Source organism: Podarcis tiliguerta, assembly GCF_965153285.1.
Source record: "Podarcis tiliguerta genome assembly, chromosome: 3".
Classification (NCBI taxonomy): Eukaryota; Metazoa; Chordata; class Lepidosauria; order Squamata; family Lacertidae; genus Podarcis; species Podarcis tiliguerta.
Window position 1 is genome coordinate 7823948 of NC_139536.1, and position 27708 is coordinate 7851655.

At 43.9% G+C, this 27708-nt stretch overlaps 1 protein-coding gene and 1 long non-coding RNA gene across 2 annotated transcripts in view; both read right to left on the reverse strand.

The window, feature by feature from the left end:
- Nucleotides 1-9443: 9443 nt before the first annotated feature.
- LOC310673917 (uncharacterized protein) overlaps nucleotides 9444-27708 on the reverse strand; it is a 45987-nt gene continuing 27722 nt past the window's right edge. The window contains exon 10 of the mRNA XM_083432738.1: nucleotides 9444-9658. Coding sequence (XP_083288864.1) covers nucleotides 9597-9658 — 62 coding nt within the window. The 3' untranslated portion in view covers nucleotides 9444-9596. The remainder of the gene's footprint in view (nucleotides 9659-27708) is intronic.
- On the reverse strand, nucleotides 10650-13768 carry LOC310674010. The gene is made up of 3 exons (XR_014509306.1): nucleotides 13637-13768; nucleotides 13004-13138; nucleotides 10650-10844 (listed from the first exon to the last, which is right to left on the reverse strand). It is a non-coding gene; the product is annotated as an uncharacterized lncRNA (long non-coding RNA).

The window sequence follows — 27708 nt, forward strand, 5'->3', positions numbered from 1 at the left end:
TCCACACACCAAGGAGTGGCGCGATGACAATTCCCCCCTAAGCGCCACCCTCTGTCCCCGACCAGAGAGAAACAAGCGCAGCCATTGAAGGGCTGTGCCCTGAATCCCCACGTCGGCAAGGCGGTGGTCCAGAAGTTCGTGATCGACCATGTCAAAAGCTGCTGACAGATCTAGAAGAATCAGCAGCCCCGACCCACCTCGATCCAGCTGTCTACGAAGATCATCTGTTAGGGCAACCAGAGCCGTCTCGGTCCCATGACCAGCGCAGAAGCCGGACTGGAATGGGTCGAGAGCCGATGTTTCATCCAGAAACCTACCAAGCTGTTCAGCAACCGCTCTCTCAATCACCTTACCCAGGAACGGAAGATTCGAAACTGGGCGGTAATTGGATAGATCTAAAGGATCTAATGATGTTTTCTTTAAGAGCGGGCGCACCACTGCCTCCTTCAATTCTCCTGGGAATGTCCCCGTGCCAAGGGACAAATTGATGATATCCCCCAGGAGGGCCCGCACCTCGTCTGGACACGCTCTAATCAGCCAAGACGGGCACGGGTCGAGAGGACAGGTGGTGGGCTTTCCAGCTCGGAGGAGTCTGTCCACATCGGCTGGGGATATCCGGTTGAAGTGGTCCAATACTGGACCCGAGGACAGTCGAGGGGCCTCCAGTTCCTTTATTGTATCCAAATTGGCAGGGAGGTCATGGCGGAGCAACAAGACCTTCTCCGCAAAAAAGCTCGCAAATGCCTCACAGCTGTGTGTCAAATTGTTATTTAAATTTGGCTGTCCCTCAAGGGACGTTAAAGACCTGATTCATTGCACCTGAGGAGAAACATTGAATGTGCTAAATTGGTGCCTTGTTCATTGCACCTGAGGAGAAACATTGAATGTGCTAAATTGGTGCCTTGAATTGTGAATGAACTAGAAAGGGGTGTAAATTGGAACTCAGTCTGGTGAAGATAGAGATATTGAGCAGCGGGGGTGGAGAAGATAGGATGGATCTACCGGATCTGGGTGCTTTGCAGGAAATTGACCAGGAATTCAGGCTCCTAAGTGATACTGGTGGAATAAATGCCATCTATTTGGCTGGTTTGGTAAACAGGAGTGGTTTTGTGTGCATGGAAGGACCATGAGCTGCATGAAATTCTGGTGCTCAGGAGTCTTTGATCTTTTTTTGCCCCTGTCTCAGTACTCATCTAGCCAAGGTCATGGAGTTCATCTCTGGATATGGTTGAACCTCTCAGACCAGCTCAAGAGGCCTCTTGGATCCAGCTGTGTCACTGGGGATATAAGTGACATCAGGTGCATGGGGATAATCTTTGAGCCATGGTCTTGTCTGGATCAAAACACTGGCCATGATCAATCACACTCTCAGAGTCTCCAAACTGGACTACAGTAGTCCCTTTGAAAACTATTTTGCTAAAACAGCTAATCCAAAATGCAGTTGGAAGCTTTTTGACCACAACAATTGTCACTTGGATTTAGAGAAAGCTCAAAGCTGAGCAGGAAACATCAGGAACATTCTAAAATGTAATTGGGATGGAATCATATCTTGCAAAACCTATTTTAAAAATGAGTTTCACACCTGTATTTCTGACATGTTTTTATTGAGTGGAATACACTGCTTTATCTGTGTTCAGCAGAAATGAGCTTCTTTGGCTTCCCCGACTGAAGATCCATCTCTTTTTTCAGGTAGTCGAGGTTAAGAAACATGCACTGCACATCATTGTTTCTCACAGCACTGTTGACCATTGCTACAGTCGCCTTTGCTGATGGATTTTTTGCATTTTGCACTCTTAGGAATGCAAGTGCCTCCCAGTTGTTTACAAGCCTTTCCATTAGATCCTATAAGAGGGAGAAATGGCAATAAATTTAGACAGATAAATTTGTCGCCAGGCAGACTGGTCAACAAAGAGAGTAGGGTGACTAAAAGAGAGAAAATGAACAGAGATAGCATAGAAATTTAATGCTGTAAATTGTTTTCCTGATTTTCCACATTTATTTTAAATTGGGCTGTCACCAAATCGGACCCTACTGCCTGGTGCACTATTCTTAATTGACTATTCTCCCAGTATGCCCCACAGAGGACCTTAAGGTTCATAAATAGCAACACCCTAGAGGTCCTGGGCCCTAAGGAAGTCAGATTAACCTCAACCAGAGCCAGGGCCTTTTCAACACTGGCTCCGGCCTGATGGAACGCTCTGTCTCATGAGACCAGGGCCCTGCAGGATCTGATTTCTTTCCGCAGGGCCTGTAAGACAGAGTTGTTCCGCCTGGCCTTTGGCTTGGAATCAGTTTGATTCCCTCCCCCTCTTTCTTTTTTCCTTTCTCCTTCTGTGATGGAATTCGTATTTGGGGTCTTCTCTGGCTTTTTTCTGGCCCATATAGGACCAGTCTGGAGAGTGAGCCTTGGAGAAGACTTGACGTTTTCATCCCCAAAGAAGTTTTTGATATGAGTTTCCACTGAAATGAGGCTGCATTTTAATGTTTTAATATTTTAATGTTGTATTTTAATCTTGTTTTTAAGCTGTATTTCAATCAATTCGTTTTATATCGGGTGTTAGCCATCCTGAGCCCGGGGCTGGGCGGGGTATAAATAAAATTTATTTATTATTATTATTATTATTATTATTATTATTATTATTATTATTAAAGTATTTTCCTTATTTTCCATATTTATTTTAATTAGGATTGTCACGTAACTGAAGAAATACAATTCACTGTGTGACTTTTCAAAGAAGAATTGATTGAATTTCAATAAATTTACATGTAAGCAAATTCAGAGTCAGCATGCATGCACTAACTGTATATGATATACTTATGAATATCATCTTAGTCATGCTGGTTACATGACCTGGAAGCTGTACACTGGCTCCCTTGGACAATAAAGCGAGATGAGCACCTCAACCCCAGAGTCGGCCATGACTGGACCTAAAGGCCAGGGGTCCTTTTACCTTTACCTTTTTACCTATATTTATAATATATGTCTATGTACAGGGGCAGCCCATCCTATTTCAACACAAAAAGGCAAAAAGGGAGGATGGCATCCCATGCTGTGAGCCACCACCAAAGCCTTGCTTGCCAGGGTTGCGCAGCTGTGGCTTCCATATGCCACTGAGATCTCAAGGGGCTCCCATGAGATCTCTCTGGAAACCTGAAACTTCCTCACCCATTTCTGCTCGCTTCTCCAGTGGCATAGGAGGCACCTCCCTCAGTCTGCCTCATGGAGAGGACCTGGTGGTACTGCATGACTTCCAACCCCATTTTTTCTTTTGTCATTTATGTCCAAATGCTTTTAATTTCATAGATGTTTTACCTGCAGAAAACATGATCATCCCAGAAAACAGAAGGGCAACCATGAAGAGCCAGCGCAATTGCATTGTTGAAGCTTGACTCAGGTCTCAGGTTGAGCAGCAAGAGCAGAATCTTGAGGCAGAATGCTCTAGTGAGAGTTCTGTGTCTTCTGAATGCCCAACTATTTATAGGGATTTGTGATATACTGACACGTAAGCCCTCTGCCTGGATGACCTGGCATGATACACGTGATGACAAAATCTATTCACCAAGAAGAACCCCAAAAGTTAATCACCGTATATATTGCACATTATTCTTCAGAAAGCCATAATATTCAAAGAACAGAAAGGAAAATTCATATCATTAAGCATGATATGCACTCATGTGGTTCTATAGCACTTACTGTTTTGAAAGTTTCTGTCTATATATTATTTCCTGCTTTGGGTACTGTGGTCCATGACTACAACCACTCAAGAAGACGCACTGTACCAAAGCGAGGAAATACTGAACAGTGCATTAACCTGATGAAATCTTCAGAATTCAGTGGGTTGTAAAATTGGTTGAGTGGAATAATATGACCAAAACTAGGAGGGCTGATGGCCTATACAGGCCCATATGATAGGCACCAAGTTGCCCCCAAGATTGAGGGGGCCCGGCGTGCAACTTGTGCATGAGACATCACACTGTGTGGTAGGAGGTCAAGGGTTCTGGAGGAGCCAGTCACTGAAGTTGAGCCATGCTCGGTTCCGTGCTTGGCCTCCTCTACCCCTCAACATTGAGGGGGCCCAGCCTCCTTCCCACAAATATTGTAGACCCTCCAAGTGTCTCTATTTTCCAGGGACAGTAGCAGATTTTCAGAAGCTGTTCCAATTTCTTATTTGATACCAGAATGTCATGCTTTTCCTTAAAATGTCTCTCTTGATGTGTCCTGGGCTCCTAAAATAGGGGTGTTGGGATTTTGGTGGTCATGAGCAAATTTCCTTTCCCCACCTTCCTGGCCACTACCTCCATTCCATGGCAGTTGTTCCTTCAAGGAATTGCCTGGTTAACACCGGGTCGAAAGCACAGGACAAATTATGTATCTTTCCATGCACAATCTATTTGTTGTGTTCTTTTAATATTCTTGCTATTGTTTCCTTGTTTCCGGTCCCTAGGAAAAATTGGGAAAATACAGTTGTTAGCAGTGAAGGGAACAAATCCTGGGCACACAAGGCCATTTGGTGGTTTTCCCCAACCCTGCAAGAGAGCAATGAGAGACAGAAATCACCTCTTCCTTCCTGTTTGCATTTATGAAAAATTACACAGTAAGTCATTGGCACAACAGTTTTGTTTTTTTATTATTAAAACAGGGAGGTCAAAGCATTGGAAGAAACTGGAGATTTCCTTTACAGAAAGTTGTTGGGTTGCAGCAAAGGCTTGGCTAATCTCCTGAATGTTAGGCACATCAGATTGGTTAGGAAAGGGAAGGCATCTTTTACAAAAGGTCTGCTGAGATATAAGGATTCTCTGGGATATCATCTGGGATATCTTTCTGTAAGTCGTCCCTGAAAAATAGAAGAGAACACAATGAGACTCACAGGCGTCACAATGTCATCTGCTTTGTGCTGCAAGCTCTAGAGACAGTGCAGGAAGTCAAAGCACTGGCAAAAAGGGGAGGTTATTCCTACAGAAAATGCTTGAGGTGCTTTGATCTGAAAATCAAGTTGCACAGAACTAATACACACATGCACACACGTACACAGAGAGATAGAGAGTATAAAGACTTTGATCCAAAGATCTCAAGGAAAAGTTCTATTTCCAAAATAGCACCTTCCCACTTGCGCTCAGCCCACACCTCACAAGGTTGGACAGTTGAGAAGTGGAGGAGGCCTGAGGAGAAGGACCGAAGAGGAAAAACTGAGGAGAAAAGCTAAGGCTTGAATATTATAATGCAGTGTGCTCTTAATAGCCCATGTATTATTAATACTTGTCTGGGAGAAGGGACTCCATAACTGAACTGTCCTGAGAGGGAGGCAACACAAATGTGTTTTTAAGGTGGATGAACTATCCAAGAAGCCATAAGTACAACCAGAGGCTCATTGGTATACAGAAGCAGATTGTCCCCAATAGTTGGACTGGGTTGTGGGAATATTTGGCTGCCATGGAGCTTAGGAAATTTAGTCTGAGGACAAAGCCACTTAGAGTTTGATGTCAGCAACTATCACTCTTGGGTCTTCAGAAACTGCCACCAAGGACTTTTAAGAACCAAATGTAAATAATAGTTCTTCTTCTTTGGCGATCATTCAGAGCTGAGTAAGATTGCCTTCCATGAACACGGTCTTAACAGTGAGTGACTGTGGAGGCCAATTCTGGATCCACACATCCTTCCACAGTGAGGACATAGGTTTTCGGGAGGAAGTTGATCATGGTGAGGGTTTGCCAAATGTGCCTTCCTCTTAGTATGTTTCTCCCTTTCGGCCTGCGTACAAAGTGCCTTCAAAGTCCATGACACCGTTGGCAAAGGCTGTTCTCCAACTGGAGTGCTCGCAGGCCAGTGTTTCCCAATTGTCGGTGTTTATACATTTTATTAGATTTGCCTTGAGAGAGTCTTTAAACTTCTTTTGCTGACCACCAGCATTACGCCTTCCATTTTTAAGTTCAGAATAGAGTACAGTGGTACCTCTAGTTGTGAACTTAATTCATTCTGGAGGTCCGTTCTTAACCTGAAACTGTTCTTAACTAGAGGCGTGCTTTCACTAATGTGGCCTCTTGCTGCCACTGCGCCGATTTCTGTTCTCATCCTGGGGCAGAATTCTCAACTCTAGGTAACTCTTCCAGGTTAGCAGAGTTTGTAACCTGAAGCATTTGTAACCTGAGGCGTTTGTAACTCAAGGTAGAATCATAGAATCATAGAATCATAGAGTTGGAAGAGACCACAAGGGCCATCGAGTCCAACCCCCTGCCAAGCAGGAAACACCATCAAAGGTACCACTGTAGTTGCTTTGGAAGATGATAATCAGGCATCTGAAAAACATGACCAATCCAATGAAGTTGATGTTGAAGAATCGTCACTTCAACACTGGTGATCTTTCTTCCAAAAGCTGTTTTCTGGTCCTGCTGGATCTCTCAGAGACATATGATACTCTTGACCACGCTGCCAGACTGGTTACTGGGAGCAGCTGCCAGAACCATATAACACAAGTCTTAAAGGATCTACATTGGCTCCCAGTGCATTTCCAAGCACAATTCAAAGTGTTGGTGCTGACCTTTAAAGCCCTAAACGGCTTTGGTCTGTATATCTGAAGGAGCAGCTCCGCCCATATCATTCAGCCCAGACACTGAGATGCAGCTCCAAGGGCCTTCTGGTGGTTCCCTCACTGTGATAAGTGAGGTTACAGAGAACCAGGCAGAGGGCCTTCCTGGTAATTGCACCCACCCTGTGGAACATCCTCCCGTCAGATTTCAAGGAAATAAACAACTGACTTTTAGAAGACATCTGAAGGCAGGCCTGTTTAGGGAAGTTTTTAAAGTTTGATCTTTTATTTTGCTTTTAGTATTCTGTTGGGAGCCAACCAGAGTGGCTGGGGAAACCAAGTCAGTTGGGTGGCATATAATTAATAATATGCGGCTGTTGCTGTTCTCTGTTCTGGTGATACTTCTTCACTCCTTCTTTCTTGCAGCCCTCCTCTTAAAGGAGCCACATTCTTACACATAGTATCCCTTTATAAAACCAACCGTCTTAGCTGAAAAATTGTCCTGTCTCTAGTGCTGGTGTCTATCTCATGCCTAAGCCTATTATATCAGTAACCAAAATGTTTTTGAATGAATTGGTGGCAGGAGAAAATTTAAGAATTACTATAAGAGCTCTCTATACTTTCAGGATTCAATCCTACATGTTTTCTATAGAGGACCAACTGAGCAGGGGACCAACTGAGAAATCATGAAAAAGGAGGTTATAGCAGCTAAAAGTTGGATCCACCAATGTCTCCTTCCCACCCAAAGATATGGCTGAAGTAGAAGTAGATGAACTCTTCATGTGTGCTTCATTGGGGACTAATGATGCCTATACAGAACAGAAGAAACCTGGGGGGGGACCCATTGGCAATCAAAGGACTGTGTGTTCTGAACAGCACCGTAATAATACAAATCACAGTAATGAGACTAAATGCAGTTGCATGTGATCCTCAATGACCCTGATTATCTGGATCCACTTCAATGGTTTTACTACTTAATCAGCCTTTGTTGTGCTGCATCGGGAGAGAGACGTAGAGAATACAAAACTGCTACTCTTACTCAGTGTCTCAGCAACTTTTGATACCATTGACCATGGTATCTTCCTGGATCAAATGTGGGGGAAGCGTATCAGAGGCACTGTGGTACAGTAGTTCTGTTCCTACCTAGTTGTGCAGAAAGTAACATTGGAGGAATGTTCTTCAGCTCCTTGGCACCTGTGCTATTGGGTTCCATGGTGCACTATTCTGACCCCAATGTTGTTCAATATCTATATGAAGACATTTGGAGTGGTCAGTAGGAATTTTGGAGCATGGTACCATCAGTATACAGTCATACACTGGTTCTCAAACGCCTTGCTACTCATACGTTTTGGCTCCCAAACGCCGAAAACCTGGAAGTAAGTGTTCTGGTTTTCGAACATCTGACGCAGCTTCCGCTTGAGTGCACGAAGCTCCTCCAGCCAATCGCAAGCTGCATCTTGGTTTTCAAACGGACTTCCAGAACAGATTACGTTCGAGAAGCAAGGTACGACTGTACTGATACCCAGCTCTACTTCTCCATAACATGAGCGAAATCAAAATATTTTGTGCAAGCTCTGGATCAGTGTCTTAACGCAGCAGTGGACTAGGTGAAAGCCAATAAACTGATTTTGGGCACACTGTTCAGGCAGCCCATTCCTTTTCAAACAGGAATGAAGCATCACCTTAGGCGAAAGTTCCGGTGGAAGGAAAGAACCACCTTCATGGAAGTAAAAGCATGGGAAAGTCTGAAATGCTGTCAAGCCATGGCTGTATTCCTGACAGGCTGGGCTCCCATCTTTTGCAGCAGGTTGGAAGAAGGTGCTGATACTTTGTCTTCACTACAGAACAACAATAACCTTAAGGCTTGATTCTTGCAATGTGCTCTGTATGGAACTATATTCGGGCCCAGTCTGGAGACTCCACCTAGTGAAATATTGTGCTGCTAGGCTGTTGATGGAGACAGACTATTGCCAACACAGAACTCCAGTGCTCAAAAGGTCTGCACTAGCTGCATTAGGTGCCAGCTTGAATAAAATATGGGAAGGGGGAGGTAAGCCCCTGCCCTGTATAATCAATCACATGATGCAGCACAACACACCATTTGAATGGCAATGCCCATTAACTTTAGGGGTAGCGGGGCCCTCAAATGTTTTATTGGGGAGGGCGAAGGAACCTTGGCCCTTAAGAGTTGGCTCCTATGTTGGCTGCCCATACCCTACCAGAGAGCCAGTGTGGTGTAGTGGTTAAGAGCAGTAGACTCATAATCTGGTGAACCAGGTTAGCGTCTCCGCTCCTCCACATGCAGCTGTTGGGTGACCTTGGGCTAGTCACAATTCTTTGAAGTCTCTCAGTCCCACTCACCTCACAGAGTGTTTGTTGTGGGAAGGAAGAGAAAGGAGAATGTTAGCCACTTTGAGACTCCTTCGGGTAGTGATAAAGCGGGATATCAAATCCAAACTCTTCTACTCTTCTTCTTCTTCTTCTTCTTCTTCTTCTTCTTCTTCTTCTTCTTCTTCATCTTCATCTTCTTCTATCAAGGCAGTTTCAAGGTTATTGTATTAACTTACAGGGCCCTTAACAATTTCAGTCCAAGATACCTCAGGGACCACCTAATCATAGAAGTCTTTGGCGGAATCATTGTCAGTGGTCCCTTCCAGATTCAGAAGCCCAATTTTTGGGAGCTTCATTCTGACTGAGGTCAGACAGGCTCACTCCCTACTAAATATTGGGTGCTTACTGAAGAGCATTTTAACTGAAGTTTGATTTTATAGTTTCGACCGGGGCTGGATTTTATTTTTTAATGTATTATATCTTTGTAAAAGACTATTGTAGTTAAGTGGCATATGAAGTGTATAAATAAATGAAAAGTAAATTAAAAAGAAAGCCTTTCTGGACAGAATCATGACTCGGCAATTCATCTCCACATCAAATTTGGTTTTATTAAGTTCAGAATGTCAACGAATCGTGAGCGGTTGGATTGCTGGAAGACATTTCAGCAGCTCAAAGCATTCTTCCGAATCACCAGCCCACGTGTTAAGGACATCTGGTTAGCGTGGAGACGAACTCCATATTTTAAAAGGTGGGTGGATACAGTTTAGCCAGTGCAGGCACAACACGAGACAGTCTGTGGTAACCTGATAAATGAAGGACATGATCAGTACTAATCAAGACATATGAATGCACGCTGGAAGAAATCAGCTAAATTTCATAACAATCAGCAAGGCAATATCTTAAAACAGAAACTTCAAGAACCTATGCATATTTGAAGGTCATCGTTGTTCTTCTCAAAAAGAAAGGGAAAGGCTCTACCAACTGTCTAAGGGGGTGGAGCAATGCTCCCACTGCAAAATCATAAAGGTAAAGGTACCCCTGACCGTTAGCTCCAGTTGCGGACGACTCTGGGGTTGCACACTCATCTTGCACTATAGGCCAAGGGAGCCAGCATACAGCTTCCGGGTCATGTGATTTCCGGGTCATGTGACCAGCATGACTAAGCCACTTGTGGCAAACTAGAGCAGCACACGGAAACGCCGTTTACCTTCCCGCCAGAGCGGTACCTATTTATCTGCTTGCGCTTTGACATGCTTTCGAACTGTTGGTTGGGCAGGAGCTGGGACCGAACAATGGGAGCTCACCCAGTCGCGGGGATTCAAACCGCTGACCTTCTGATCGGCAAGCCCTAGGCTCTGTGGTTTAACCCACAGCGCCACACACGTCATTCATAGGCATGTTTAAATTTTATTACAAAATGTTGTTTTTATACATACAATGTATTATACATCATAAAAAACACACCCTTTAAATCATCACTGCTATAGGAATGGCAAGTATGAGGGAATGTTACTTGACTTTGTAGAACAGTAGTCTAAGTCACGCTTTTGCCATTACATTCATAATGCCAAGCAGGGACCATGACAAAAACTGTGTATTCAAAGGCTCTGTCATTCTCTCTTTCTGTGTCACAACTTCCCACCCTCAGTATCCCAAAGGAACAATTTGAATGGACTCTCTACGCCCTTACTACAGCAAAAATACTGGTATTGATTAACTGGAACAATAAAAATGCAGCTTCCTTTAATGGTTGGAGTGAAGTTTTTTTAAACAAAAACATTCCCACCATTGGTAGCCTTTGTCCAGATATTACATTTTTTCTGCCCTGTGATAAATATATAGAAACATTACCTGTCGTAATTTTACAGCAGAAAACAAAGCCAGGAATCGGGCACAATGCTTCTGAATATGCATCTTCATCATAGGAACATCTGAACTTGCATACACACTCAGGTTGCTTAGCTACAGGGTCAGGCAATCTTTGGGGCACTTTATCAAAAGAGAAGACAAGAGGTCATCAACATCTCAGAGCATTTCCCCATAGTATTAAAAATTCCACAAGCACAAAAAGAATTGAACCTCTCCGTACCATAAACCCACTTCAAAAAAGTCATATAAGGTTTCCACTAACAAAAACAACCAGAGATCACCTTTTCCTCTGTTTCTTTGATGAACCCAAACCATGAGTTTCTGTATTCCTGCAAATTCAAGGGCTTTTCAAAGACACTCCTTCCACCTCTAACTGTTTTTCACAAGAGCAGCATCTACCCACACCTTGGTATCCTGATCCAGAAAGTCTCTTTTATTTGGCTTTTTACAACAGAAGATGTAGGCAGCATTATCACAGGCTCTTGTGGAAGACATATTTCCAGCACTGGAGCATCTTGATTTGCATTGACCTCAACATGTAATCTCTGCAAATCCAAAAGGCGTTAAAAGCCATTCTTACAAGCATTCATTTGGCTTCACAGCACTGCCTGTCTACTCTGCAATTCCTTAGAAAGCAAGATTTGTTGGAATTTCCACACACTGTGTGGATTACAAAGAACTCCCTGAGTATATAACAAACTGAAGCTCAATCCATATAAGACTGAAGCACTGTTAGTGGGTGGTTCCATAGACTAGATGGATGGGAGGTTGCCTGCTTTCGATGGGATTACACTCCATCTGAAGGAGCAACTACATAGTACTTTGCTGTTGCTTGAGGCTCAGGCGGCCTCAGTGGCCCAAAGTGCTTTCCATCAGCTTCAGATAGTGGCCCAGCTGCACCCCTATTTGGACAGTGACAGCCGAACTTCTGTCATTTATACTCTGGTAACCAAAGCTACGAAGATGAGTTGTACCAAGCTATGGGAGGCAGTGGAAGACAAGAGAGCCTGGCATGCTCTGGTCCATGGGGTCACGAACAGTCAGACATGACTAAACAACTAAACAACAACAACAACAACCTATATGTTTGGGATGTGAGTGGCGCTGTGGTGTAAACCACTGAGCCTTGGGCTTGCCGATCGGAAGGTCGGCAGTTCGAATCCCCACAACAGGGTGAGCTCCCGTTGCTCTGTCCCAGCTCCTGCTAACCTAGCAGTTCGAAAGCACGTCAAGTGCAATTAGATAAACAGGTACCACTCTGGCAAGAAGGTAAACGGCATATCCGTGCGCTGCTCTGGTTTCGCCAGAAACGACTTAGTCATGCTGGCCGCATGACCCAGAAAAACTGTCTGCGGACAAACGTCAGCTCCCTCAGCCAGTATAGCGAGATGAGCGCCACAACCCCAGAGTCATTCGCAACTGAACTTAACTATCAGGGGTCCTTTTTAACGTCTGTGTTAGATTATTGCAGCACATTATATATAGGGCTGCCTCTGAAATTGCTTTGGAAACTTAAGCCGCTGCAGAATTCAGTGGCCAGGTTGCTCACAAGGGCTAGGCGGTTTGAGCATATCACACTAATCCTAGCCTGACTGCACTGGCTGCCGGTTAGTTATGGGACCCAATTCAAATTGCTGGTTTTACTTATAAAGCCTTACACAGCTCAGGATCACAATACCTCAAGAACCGCCTCTTCCCATATGAACCAGCCTGGACCATTTGATTATAATCTGAGGCCTGTCTATGTGTGCCTCTTCCACAAGAGGTCTGGAAGCTGGCAACACGAGAACAGGTCTCTTCAGTGGTGACACCATGTTTCTGAGATGCTTTTGGAAGAATATATGTATATAATAGTTCTTCTGGCACAAAGAAAGTATTGTGATGTTATCTGGCTTTTGGCAGCAAAGGACAAAGCCGGGAGCAGAGCAAGATCTTCTTGATGACACATTTTCACCATGGGAACAACTTGACTTGCACGTACCCAAACATTTTTTGTTCAGTCGTCGGGAGACTTTACATGAACAGAGATCAAGAGATCATCAACATCTCAAAGTCATAAGGTTTCTATTTCCAAGTATAACCAATGCGGCCATTTCCCCATTTATTTGATGAACCCAAACCATGATTTTATGCATCCTTGCAAATTCAAGAGATTTTCAGCTGGTTCCATCTCCAACTGTTTTGGGAGACCAGCAGGTACCCACCCACGGGAATCCTGACCCAGAAATCCCCCCATTCATCATAGTTATTCCAGCACATTAAAAGCATGGGAATATTACCTTGCTTTTTACAACAGAAGACAAAGTCGGGATTAGAGCAGACTCTTGTTGAAGATGCATATTCACTGTGGCCACATGTTACCTTGCATTGACCATGACATTTCTTGCCTTCAGGGCGGACCAATCCGTGAGACACTTTGGAAAAAGAAGAAGAAGATACCATCAATATCTTCCCATGCACATTGAAAATATATATTTTGAAAAAGCGGTTTAATTTCTAAATACCATGGTTTGTAGCCAATGAATTCATTCCCATTGTAACAATGACTTCCACCTGAGGAATGGAACATCTCTCCTTGTCTTTTTCCTATATCACCTTGTGCCATCCACAAGCTGCTTACAAACAGAACTTCTTGCACAAGTGGGATGAGTTTGTTGGATACAATCCCATAAGTCCATTTCTTTGAAGTTAGAAAAGGCTGCCCATTTATGAAAATAAACGGACAGCTCCGCCTATTTCTTTGATGAACAGGATTCTATATCCCAGCAAATTCAACAGCATTTCTAAGACATGGGTTCCATCTCCCACGGTTTTTCTCAAGACCAGCAAGTACCCACCCACGGGAATCCTGACCCAGAAATCCCCCCATTCATCATAGTTCCTCCACCACATTAAAAGCATGGGAACATTACCTTGCTTTTTACAACAGAAGACAAAGTCAGGATTAGAGCAGACTCTTGTTGAAGATGCATATTCACTGTGGCCACATGTTACCTTGCATTGACCATGACATTTCTTGCCTTCAGGGCGGACAAATCCGTGAGACACTTTAGAAAAACAGAGAAGATACCATCCACATCTTTCCATATAATAAGGGAGGGAAAATTAAGAGTCTGTTATCTAAATAGGTAAAGGTAAAGGGACCCCTGACCATTAGGTCCATTGCGGAGATTCGAACTGCCGACCTTCTGATCGGCAAGTCCTAGGCTCTGTGGTTTAACCCACAGCGCCACCCATGTCCCATTTGATGTCTAAATACTATGGGTCTATTCCCTGTGGCACCATTTTCACAAAAACAACCACATGTGAAATGGAGGTTTTCTTTCCACTGCTCTCTCTGCCAGCACCATTAAATCTGTTCCAAAGGATTCAAAGATGCCATGATTTTTTAGCAGTCAGGTAGTCCTTAACCTGTGAAACTTGGGCCCACCATCACTCACTTCAGTTTCGAGTAGAAAGTGTTTATTGTTCCATGGCACAAGACAAGCATAAACATGCTAGCCACATAACCTTTAAAAGATGCTGGTACATCGTAAATTAGCATACTATAATACCATTCTGGGCTTAGAAGTAAACCTTGCGAAATGCAAGTATACAGAGAGATGCACAAGGATTTTGCCATGCTATACTGAACCATCAAACATGTAACCTTCAGCTTCTCTGCTGATATGTTGCACTGAGCAAAAACTCTTTTCCTTGAATGCCTCACACTCCTGCCATAAGCAAAGGTCTCTTTGCAATCGGAAGGACATTGTTGGATAAAACATCCAAGTCAATCTCTCTCAGGCTTTGGTCAATTGTTGAGGCACTTTATCTGAACAGGAAATCATCAAAATCTCAAAGCATTTCCCATAAATAGAGAAATGCAAAGCAAATGTACTCTCTAAACAAGTCTACTCCAAGAAAACATAATATGAGGCTGTTATTTCCAAAACCAAAGTCTGAGCCGTTATTTGATGAACTAAAACCATGAGTTTCTCTATATCAGCAAATTCACCAACTTTTCAAAGACACGGGTTCCATCTCCCACTGTTTTTCAAAAGACCAGCATGTACCCACCCACTGGAATCCTGACCCAGAAATGCCCCCTCTCATCACTGTTCCTCCACCACATTAAAAGCATGGGAATATTACCTTCCTTTTTACAACAGAAGAGAAAGTCGGGATTAGAGCAGACTCTTGTTGCATATTCATTGTGGCCACATGCTAACTTGCATTGACCATGACATTTCTTGCCTTCAGGGCGGACCAATCCGTGAGACACTTTGGAAAAACAGAGAAGATACCATCCACATGTTTCCATATAATGAGGGAGGGAGAATGAAGAGTTTGATGTCTAAATAAAGTAAAGGTAAAGGTACCCCTGCCCGTACGGGCCAGTCTTGACAGACTCTAGGGTTGTGCACCCATCTCACTCAAAGAGGCCGGGGGCCAGCGCTGTCTGAAGACACTTCCGGGTCACGTGGCCAGCGTGACAACGCTGCTCTGGCTCGCCAGAGCCGCACACGGAAATGCCGTTTACCTTCCCGCTAGTAAGCGGTCCGTATTTATCTACTTGCACCTGAGAGTGCTTTCGAACTGCTAGGTTGGCAGGCGCTGGGACCGAACAACGGGAGCGCACCCCGCTGCGGGGATTTGAACCGCCGACCTTTCGATCGGCAAGTCCTAGCCGCTGAGGCTTTAACCCACAGCGCCACCCGCGTTCCTGATGTCTACATACTATGAGTCAATTACCAGGGGCACGATCCCATTTTCACAAAAACATCCACCTTTGAAATGGAGGTTTTCTTTCCTCTGCTCTCTCTGCCAGCACCACTAAATCTGCTCCAAAGGATTCAGAGATGCCATGATCTTCTGGCAATCAGTTAGTCCTTAATATGTGAAACTTGGGCTCACCATCACTCACTTCAGTCTAGAGTAGAAAGTGTTTCTTATCTTACGGCACAAGACAAGAATAAACATGCTAGCCACATAAACTTTAAAAGATGCTGGTACGTCTTGAACTAATCTACTGTAATACAGTTCTGGGCTTTGAAGTAAACCTTGCAAGATACAAGTATACAGAGAGATGCACAAGCATTTTGCCATGCTAGCTCACCATGCTATGCTGAACCATACAACATGTAACCTTCAGCTTCTCTGCTGATATGTTGCACTGAGCAAAAACTCTTTTCCTTGAATGCCTCACACTCCTGCCATAAGCAAAATCCCTTTGTGATTGGATGGTCATTGTTGGATTAAAAACCAATTGTTTAGGCATGTTATCTGAAGATACATCAATACAGTGGTACCTAAGGTTAAGTACTTAATAAGTTTCGGAGGTCTGTTCTTAACCTGAAACTGTTCTTAACCTGAAGCAACACTTTAGCTAATGGGTCCTCCTGCTGCTGCTGTGCCGCCGGAGCACGATTTCTGTTCTCATCCTGAAGCAAAGTTTTTAACCCGAGGTACTATTTCTGGGTTAGAGGACTCTGTAATCTGAAGCGTATTTAACCTGAAGCGTATGTAACCCGAGGTACCACTGTATCTCAAAGAATTTCCCATAAATAGAGAAAATACAAAGCAAATATAGTCGCTCAAAACAAGTCTACTCGAAGAAAAAAAAATGAGATTTTTATTTACAAAAGCAAAGTTTGAGCAGTTATTTGATTAACTAAAACCATGAGTTTTGGTATCTCAGCAAATTCCCCATTTCCCCTCCCCATTTCGCAAGGTACACAAAATATTTTGGTTGTTGTTGTTTTGTCCCGTCCCCCCCCCCCACATAGGTACTATTTTCCGTTTCTTCTTCTTCTTTGTGTCTTACCTCACTCTGTGCACTTGTAATTTTGTACTTTTGATTTTTTAATAAAGTTTTTTCAAAAAAAAAACGTTCCCACCATTGGTAGCCTTTGTCCAGATATTACATTTTTTCTGCCCTGTGATAAATAAATAGAAACATTACCTGTCGTAATTTTACAGCAGAGAACAAAGCCAGAAATCGGGCACAATGCTTCTGAATCTGCATCTTCATCATAGGAACATCTGAACTTGCATACACACTCAGGTTGCTTAGCTACAGGGTCAGGCAATCTTTGGGGCACTTTATCCAAAGAGAAGACAAGAGATCATCAACATCTCAGAGCATTTCCCCATAGTATTAAAAATTCCACATGCACAAAAAGAATTGAACCTCTCCGTACCATAAACCCACTTCCAAAAAGTCATCTAAGGTTTCCACTAACAAAAACAACCAGAGAGCACCTTTTCCTCTGTTTCTTTGATGAACCCAAACCATGAGTTTCTGTATTCCTGCAAATTCAAGGGCTTTTCAAAGACACTCCTTCCACCTCTCACTGTTTTTCACAAGAGCAGCATCTACCCACCCCTTGGTATCCTGATCCAGAAAGTCTCTTTTATTTGGCTTTTTACAACAGAAGATGTAGGCAGCATTATCACAGGCTCTTGTGGAAGACAGATTTCCAGCACTGGAGCATCTTGATTTGCATTGACCTCAACATGTAATCAGGGACGCGGGTGCGCTGTGGGTTAAAGCCTCAGTGCCTAGGGCTTGCCGATTGTAAGGTCGGCGGTTCAAATCCCCGTGGCGGGGTGCGCTCCCGCTGTTCGGTCCCAGCGCCTGCCAACCTAGCAGTTCGAAAGCACTCTCGGGTGCAAGTAGATAAATAGGGACCTCTTACTAGCGGGAAGGTAAACGGCGTTTCCGTGTGCAGCCCTGGCTCGCCAGAGCAGCGATGTCACGCTCGCCACGTTACCCGGAAGTGTCTTAGGACAGCGCTGGCCCCCGGCCTCTTTGAGTGAGATGGGCACACAACCCTAGAGTCTGTCAAGACTGGCCCGTACGGGCAGGGGTACCTTTACCTTTACCTTTACAACATGTAATCTCTGTAAATCCAAAAGGTGTTAAAAGCCATTCTTACAAGCATTCATTTGGCTTCACAGCAATGCCTGTCTACTCTGCAATTCCTTAGAAAGCAAGATTTGTTGGAATTTCCACACACTGTGTGGATTACAAAGAACTCCCTGAGTATATAACAAACTGAAGCTCAAGCCATATAAGACTGAAGCACTCTTAGTGGGTGGTTCCATAGACTAGATGGACGGGAGGTTGCCTGCTTTCGATGGGATTACACTCCATCTGAAGGAGCAGCTACATAGTACTTTGCTGTTGCTTGAGGCTCAGGCGGCCTCAGTGGCCCAAAGTGCTTTCCATCAGCTTCAGATAGTGGCCCAGCTGCACCCCTATTTGGACAGTGGCAGCCGAACTTCTGTCATTTATACTCTGGTAACCAAAGCTACGAAGATGAGTTTGACCAAGCTATGGGAGGCAGCGGAAAACAAGAGTGCCTGGCATGCTCTGGTCCATGGGGTCACGAACAGTCAGACATGACTAAACAACTAAACAACAACAACAACAACCTATATGTTTGGGATGTGGGTGGCGCTGTGGTGTAAACCACTGAGCCTTGGGCTTGCCGATCGGAAGGTCGGCGGTTCGAATCCCCACAACAGGGTGAGATCCCGTTGCTCTGTCCCAGCTCCTGCTAACCTAGCCGTTCGAAAGCACGTCAAGTGCAATTAGATAAACAGGTACCACTCTGGCAAGAAGGTAAAAGGCATATCCGTGCGCTGCTCTGGTTTCGCCAGAAACGACTTAGTCATGCTGGCCGCATGACCCAGAAAAACTATCTGCAGACAAACGTCAGCTCCCTCAGCCAGTATAGCGAGATGAGCGCCACAACCCCAGAGTCATTCGCAAATGGACTTAACTATCAGGGGTCCTTTTTAACGTCTGTGTTAGATTATTGCAGCACATTATATATAGGGCTGCCTCTGAAATTGCTTTGGAAACTTAAGCCGCTGCAGTGGCCAGGTTGCTCACAAGGGCAAGGCGGTTTGAATATATCACACTAATCCTAGCCTGACTGCACTGGCTGCCGATTAGTTTTGGGACCCAATTCAAATTGCTGGTTTTACTTATAAAGCCTTACACAGCTCAGGATCACAATACCTCAAGAACCGCCTCTTCCCATATGAACCAGCCTGGACCATTTGATTATAATCTGAGGCCTGTCTATGTGTGCCTCTTCCACAAGAGGTCTGCAAGCTGGCAACACGAGAACAGGTCTCTTCAGTGGTGACACCATGTTTCTGAGATGCTTTTGGAAGAATATATGTATATAATAGTTCTTCTAGCACAAAGAAAGTATTGTGATGTTATCTGGCTTTTGGCAGCAAAGGACAAAGCCGGGAGCAGAGCAAGATCTCCTTGAGGACACATTTACACCATGGGAACAACTTGACTTGCAAGTACCCAAACATTTTTTGTTCAGTCGTCGGGAGACTTTAAATGAACAGAGATCAAGAGATCATCAACATCTCAAAGTCATAAGGTTTCTATTTCCAAGTATAACCAATGCGGCCATTTCCCCATTTATTTGCTGAACCCAAACCATGATTTTATGCATCCTTGCAAATTCAAGAGATTTTCAGCTGGTTCCATCTCCAACTGTTTTTGGAGACCAGCAGGTACCCACCCACGGGAATCCTGACCCAGAAATCCCCCCATTCATCATAGTTCCTCCAGCACATTAAAAGCATGGGAATATTACCTTGCTTTTTACAACAGAAGACAAAGTCGGGATTAGAGCAGACTCTTGTTGAAGATGCATATTCACTGTGGCCACATGTTACCTTGCATTGACCATGACATTTCTTGCCTTCAGGGCGGACCAATCCGTGAAACACTTTGGAAAAACAGAGAAGATACCATCAATATCTTCCCATACACATAGAAAATATATATTTTTTAAAAGCGGTTTAATTTCTAAATACCATGGTTTGTATCCAATGAATTCATTCACATTGTAACAATGACTTCAACCTGAGGAATGGAACATCTCTCCTTGTCTTTTTCCTATATCACCTTGTGCCATCCACAAGCTGCTTACAAACAGAAGTTCTTGCACAAGTGGGATGAGTTTGTTGGATACAACCCCATAAGTCCATTTCTTTGAAGTTAGAAAAGGCTGCCCATTTATGAAAATAAACGGACAGCTCTGCCTATTTCTTTGATGAACAGGATTCTATATCCCAACAAATTCAACAGCTTTTCTAAGACATGGGTTCCATCTTCCTCAGTTTTTCTCAAAACCAGCAGGTACCCACCCGCTGGAATACTGACCCAGAAATCCCCCCATTCATCATAGTTCCTCCAGCACAGTAAAAGCATGGGAACATTACCTTGCTTTTTACAACAGAAGACAAAGTCAGGATTAGAGCAGACTCTTGTTGAAGATGCATATTCACTGTGGCCACATGTTACCTTGCATTGACCATGACATTTCTTGCCTTCAGGGCGGACCAATCCGTGAGACACTTTAGAAAAACAGAGAAGATACCATCCACATCTTTCCATATAACGAGGGAGGGAAAATTAAGAGTTTGATATCTAAATAGGTAAAGGTAAAGGGACCCCTGACCATTAGGTCCAGTCAAGTTCACCCTATTGCAGAGATTCGAACTGCCGACCTTCTGATCAGCAAGTCCTAGGCTCTGTGGTTTAACCCACAGCGCCACCCATGTCCCATTTGATGTCTAAATACTATGGGTCTATTCCCTGTGGCACCATTTTCACAAAAACAACCACTTGTGAAGTGTAGGTTTTCTTTCCACTGCTCTCTCTGCCAGCACCATTAAATCTGTTCCAAAGGATTCAAAGATGCCATGATTTTTTAGCAGTCAGGTAGTCCTTAACCTGTGAAACTTGGGCCCACCATCACTCACTACAGTTTCGAGTAGAAAGTGTTTATTGTTCCATGGCACAAGACAAGCAGAAACATGCTAGCCACATAACCTTTAAAAGATGCTGGTACATCATAAATTAGCCTACCAAAATACCTTTCTGGGCTTAGAAGTAAACCTTGCGAAATGCAAGTATACAGAGAGAAGCACAAGCATTTTGCCATGCTATACTGAACCTTAAAACATGTAACCTTCAGCTTCTCTGCTGATATGTTGCACTGAGCAAAAACTCTTTTCCTTGAATGCCTCACACTCCTTCCATAAGCAAAAGTCTCTTTGCAATCGGAAGGACATTGTTGGAGAAAACATCCAAGTCAATCTCTCTCATGCTTTGGTCAATTGTTTAGGCACTTTATCTCAACAAGAAATCATCAAAATCTCAAAGCATTTCCCATAAATAGAGAAATGCAAAGCAAATGTACTCTCTAAACAAGTCTACTCCAAGAAAACATCATAAAAGGTAAAGGTACCCCTGCCCGTACGGGCCAGTCTTGACAGACTCTAGGGTTGTGCGCCCATCTCACTCAAAGAGGCCGGGGGCCAGCGCTGACCGAAGACACTTCCGGGTCACGTGGCCAGCGTGACATCGCTGCTCTGGCAAGCCAGAGCCGCACACGGAAACGCCGTTTACCTTCCCACTAGTAAGCGGTCCCTATTTATCTACTTGCACTTTGACGTGCTTTCGAACTGCTAGGTTGGCAGGCGCTGGGACCGAACAACAGGAGCGCACCCCGCCACGGGGATTCGAACCGCCGACCTTTCGATCAGCAAGCCCTAGGCACTGAGGCTTTTACCCACAGCGCCACCCGTGTCCCCCATGAAAACATCATAGGAGGCTGTTATTTCCAAAACCAAAGTCTGAGCCGTTATTTGATGAACTAAAACCATGAGTTTCTCTATATCAGCAAATTCACCAACTTTTCAAAGACACGGGTTCCATCTCCCACTGTTTTTCAAAAGACCAGCATGTACCCCCCCACTGGAATCCTGACCCAGAAATGCCCCCTCTCATCACTGTTCCTCCAGCACATTAAAAGCATGGGAATATTACCTTCCTTTTTACAACAGAAGACAAAGCCGGGATTAGAGCAGACTCTTGTTGCATATTCACTGTGGTCACATGCTAACTTGCACTGACCATGACATTTCTTGCCTTCAGGGCGGACCAATCCATGAGACACTTTGGAAAAACAGAGAAGATACCATCCACATCTTTCCATATAATGAGGGAGGGAGAATGAAGAGTTTGATGTCTAAATACTAGGAGTCAATTCCCAGTGACACGATCCCATTTTCACAAAAACATCCACCTGTGAAATGGAGGTTTTCTTTCCTCTGCTCTCTCTGCCAGCACCACAAAATCTGTTCCAAAGGATTCAGAAATGCCATGATCTTCTGGCAATCAGTTAGTCCTTAATATGTGAAACTTGGGCTCACCATCCCCCACTTCAGTCTAGAGTAGAAAGTGTTTCTTATCTTACGGCACAAGACAAGAATAAACATGCTAGCCACATAAACTTTAAAAGATGCTGGTACATCTTGAACTAATCTACTGTAATACAGTTCTGGGCTTTGAAGTAAACCTTGCAAGATACAAGTATACAGAGAGATGCACAAGCATTTTGCCATGCTAGCTCACCATGCTATGCTGAACCATACAACATGTAACCTTCAGCTTCTCTGCTGATATGTTGCACTGAGCAAAAATGCTTTTCCTTGAATGACTCACACTCCTGCCATAAGCAAAATCCCTTTGTGATTGGATGGTCATTGTTGGATTAAAAACCAATTGTTTAGGCATGTTATCTGAAGATACATCAATACAGTGGTACCTAAGGTTAAGTACTTAATAAGTTTCGGAGGTCTGTTCTTAACCTGAAACTGTTCTTAACCTGAAGCAACACTTTAGCTAATGGGTCCTCCTGCTGCTGCTGAGCCGCCGGAGCACGATTTCTGTTCTCATCCTGAAGCAAAGTTCTTAACCCGAGGTACTATTTCTGGGTTAGAGGAGTCTGTAAGCTGAAGCGTATGTAACCTGAAGCGTATGTAACCCGAGGTACCACTGTATCTCAAAGAATTTCCCATAAATAGAGAAAATACAAAGCAAATATAGTCGCTCAAAACAAGTCTACTGCAAGAAAAAAAATATGAGATTTTTATTTACAAAAGCAAAGTTTGAGCAGTTATTTGATTAACTAAAACCATGAGTTTTGGTATCTCAGCAAATTCCCCATTTCCCCTCCCCATTTCGCAAGGTACACAAAATATTTTGGTTGTTGTTGTTTTGTCCGTCCCCCCCCCCCCCACATAGGTACTATTTTCCGTTTCTTCTTCTTCTTTGTGTCTTACCTCACTCTGTGCACTTGTAATTTTGTACTTTTGATTTTTTAATAAAGTTTTAAAAAAAACAACCGTTCCCACCATTGGTAGCATTTGACCAGATATTACATTTTTTCTGCCCTGTGATAAATAAATAGAAACATTACCTGTCGTAATTTTACAGCAGAAAACAAAGCCAGGAATCGGGCACAATGCTTCTGAATTTGCATCTTCATCATAGGAACATCTGAACTTGCATACACACTCAGGTTGCTTAGCTACAGGGTCAGGCAATCTTTGGGGCACTTTATCAAAAGAGAAGACAAGAGATCATCAACATCTCAGAGCATTTCCCCATAGTATTAAAAATTCCACATGCACAAAAAGAATTTAACCTCTCCGTACCATAAACCCACTTCAAAAAAGTCATATAAGGTTTCCACTAACAAAAACAACCAGAGAGCACCTTTTCCTCGGTTTCTTTGATGAACCCAAACCATGAGTTTCTGTATTCCTGCAAATTCAAGGGCTTTTCAAAGACACTCCTTCCACCTCTCACTGTTTTTCACAAGAGCAGCATCTACCCACCCCTTGGTATCCTGATCCAGAAAGTCTCTTTTATTTGGCTTTTTACAACAGAAGATGTAGGCAGCATTATCACAGGCTCTTGTGGAAGACATATTTCCAGCACTGGAGCATCTTGATTTGCATTGACCTCAATATGTAATCTCTGCAAATCCAAAAGGTGTTAAAAGCCATTCTTACAAGCATTCATTTGGCTTCACAGCAATGCCTGTCTACTCTGCAATTCCTTAGAAAGCAAGATTTGTTGGAATTTCCACACACTGTGTGGATTACAAAGAACTCCCTGAGTATATAACAAACTGAAGCTCAAGCCATATAAGACTGAAGCACTCTTAGTGGGTGGTTCCATAGACTAGATGGATGGGAGGTTGCCTGCTTTCGATGGGATTACACTCCATCTGAAGGAGCAGCTACATAGTACTTTGCTGTTGCTTGAGGCTCAGGCGGCCTCAGTGGCCCAAAGTGCTTTCCATCAGCTTCAGATAGTGGCCCAGCTGCACCCCTATTTGGACAGTGACAGCCGAACTTCTGTCATTTATACTCTGGTAACCAAAGCTACGAAGATGAGTTTGACCAAGCTATGGGAGGCAGTGGAAGACAAGAGTGCCTGGCATGCTCTGGTCCATGGGGTCACAAACAGTCAGACATGACTAAACAACTAAACAACAACAACAACCTATATGTTTGGGATGTGGGTGGCGCTGTGGTGTAAACCACTGAGCCTTGGGCTTGCCGATCGGAAGGTCGGCAGTTCGAATCTCCACAACAGGGTGAGCTCCCGTTGCTCTGTCCCAGCTCCTGCTAACCTAGCAGTTCGAAAGCACGGCAAGTGCAATTAGATAAACAGGTACCACTCTGGCAAGAAGGTAAACGGCATATCCGTGCGCTGCTCTGGTTTCGCCAGAAACGACTTAGTCATGCTGGCCGCATGACCCAGAAAAACTATCTGCAGACAAACGTCAGCTCCCTCAGCCAGTATAGCGAGATGAGCGCCACAACCCCAGAGTCATTCGCAACTGGACTTAACTATCAGGGGTCCTTTTTAACGTCTGTGTTAGATTATTGCAGCACATTATATATAGGGCTGCCTCTGAAATTGCTTTGGAAACTTAAGCCGCTGCAGTGGCCAGGTTGCTCACAAGGGCAAGGCGGTTTGAATATATCACACTAATCGTAGCCTGACTGCACTGGCTGCCGGTTAGTTTTGGGACCCAATTCAAATTGCTGGTTTTACTTATAAAGCCTTACACAGCTCAGGATCACAATACCTCAAGAACCGCCTCTTCCCATATGAACCAGCCTTTGATTATAATCTGAGGCCTGTCTTTGTGTGCCTCTTCCACAAGAGGTCTGGAAGCTGGCAACACGAGAACAGGTCTCTTCAGTGGTGACACCATGTTTCTGAGATGCTTTTGGAAGAATATATGTATATAATAGTTCTTCTAGCAGAAAGAAAGTATTGTGATGTTATCTGGCTTTTGGAGGCAAAGCATGGGAATATTACCTTGCTTTTTACAACAGAAGACAAAGTCGGGATTAGAGCAGACTCTTGTTGAAGATGCATATTCACTGTGGCCACATGTTACCTTGCATTGACCATGACATTTCTTGCCTTCAGGGCGGACCAATCCGTGAGACACTTTGGGAAAAACAGAGAAGATACCATCAATATCTTCCCATGCACATAGAAAATATATATTTTTAAAAAGCCGTTTAATTGCTAAATACCATGGTTTGTATCCAATGAATTCATTCACATTGTAACAATGACTTCAACCTGAGGAATGGAACATCTCTCGCTGTCTTTTTCCTATATCACCTTGTGCCATCCACAAGCTGCTTACAAACAGAAGGTCTTGCACAAGTGGGATGAGTTTGTTGGATACAACCCCATAAGTCCATTTCTTTGAAGTTAGAAAAGGCTGCCCATTTATGAAAATAAACGGACAGCTCTGCCTATTTCTTTGATGAACAGGATTCTATATCCCAGCAAATTCAACAGCTTTTCTAAGACACGGGTTCCATCTCCCACGGTTTTTCTCAAGACCAGCATGTACCCACCCGCTGGAATACTGACCCAGAAATCACCCCCCCCCCTCATCATAGTTCCTCCAGCACATTAAAAGCATGGGAACATTACCTTGCTTTTTACAACAGAAGACAAAGTCGGGATTAGAGCAGACTCTTGTTGAAGATGCATATTCACTGTGGCCACATGTTACCTTGCATTGACCATGACATTTCTTGCCTTCAGGGCGGACAAATCCGTGAGACACTTTAGAAAAACAGAGAAGATACCATCCACATCTTTCCATATAATAAGGGAGGGAAAATTAAGAGTCTGTTATCTAAATAGGTAAAGGTAAAGGGACCCCTGACCATTAGGTCCATTGCGGAGATTCGAACTGCCGACCTTCTGATCGGCAAGTCCTAGGCTCTGTGGTTTAACCCACAGCGCCACCCATGTCCCATTTGATGTCTAAATACTATGGGTCTATTCCCTGTGGCACCATTTTCACAAAACAACTACATGTGAAATGGAGGTTTTCTTTCCACTGCTCTATCTGCCAGCACCATTAAATCTGTTCCAAAGGATTCAGAGATGCCATGATCTTCTGGCAATCAGTTAGTCCTTAATATGTGAAACTTGGGCCCACCATCACTCACTACAGTTTAGACTAGAAAGTGTTTATTGTCTCATGGCACAAGACATGCTAGCACCATACCATTTTCACCAAAACATCCACCTGTGAAATGGAGGTTTTCTTTCCTCTGCTGTCTCTGCCAGCACCACTAAATCTGTTCCAAAGGAGGCTCCGCTAGGGGCGCCACAGAAGATGGCCAACAATACCATCTCTCCAGCTCCCGTGAGGTAATTTAGAGGCTAACATGGGAGCAATCAACCTCCCAAATTCTTCCTGGTGGAAGGGAAGATGCAGTCTCATCTGCGGTGCCCAACAAAACACCCCCAAGTTTGTAAAGAAGGAGGGGGTGGGGGCACTGGATGGAGAGCCCCCGAGGTGCACAAGCATTTTGCCATGCTATACTGAACCTTAAAACATGTAACCTTCAGCTTCTCTGCTGATATGTTGCACTGAGCAAAAACTCTTTTCCTTGAATGCCTCACACTCCTGCCATAAGCAAAAGTCTCTTTGCAATCGGAAGGACATTGTTGGATAAAACATCCAAGTCAATCTCTCTCAGGCTTTGGTCAATTGTTTAGGCACTTTATCTGAACAGGAAATCATCAAAATCTCAAAGCATTTCCCATAAATAGAGAAATGCAAAGCAAATGTACTCTCTAAACAAGTCTACTCCAAGAAAACATCATATGAGGCTGTTATTTCCAAAACCAAAGTCTGAGCCGTTATTTGATGAACTAAAACCATGAGTTTCTCTATATCAGCAAATTCACCAACTTTTCAAAGACACGGGTTCCACCTCCCACTGTTTTTCAAAAGACCAGCATGTACCCCCCCACTGGAATCCTGACCCAGAAATGCCCCCTCTCATCACTGTTCCTCCACCACATTAAAAGCATGGGAAGATTACCTTCCTTTTTACAACAGAAGACAAAGTCGGGATTAGAGCAGACTCTGGTTGCATATTCACTGTGTCCACATGCTAACTTGCATTGACCATGACATTTCTTGCCTTCAGGGCGGACCAATCCGTGAGACACTTTGGAAAAACAGAGAAGATACCATCCACATCTTTCCATAGAATGAGGGAGGGAGAATGAAGAGTTTGATGTCTAAATACTAGGAGTCAATTCCCAGTGGCACGATCCCATTTTCACAAAAACATCCACCTGTGAAATGGAGGTTTTTTTTCCTCTGCTCTCTCTGCCAGCACCACTAAATCTGTTCCAAAGGATTCAGAGATGCCATGATCTTCTGGCAATCAGTTAGTCCTTAATATGTGAAACTTGGGCTCACCATCACCCACTTCAGTCTAGAGTAGAAAGTGTTTCTTATCTTACGGCACAAGACAAGAATAAACATGCTAGCCACATAAACTTTAAAAGATGCTGGTACATCTTGAACTAATCTACGGTAATACTGTTCTGGGCTTTGAAGTGAACCTTGCAAGATACAAGTATACAGAGAGATGCACAAGCATTTTGCCATGCTAGCTCACCATGCTATGCTGAACCATACAACATGTAACCTTCAGCTTCTCTGCTGATATGTTGCACTGAGCAAAAACTCTTTTCCTTGAATGCCTCACACTCCTGCCATAAGCAAAATCCCTTTGTGATTGGATGGTCATTGTT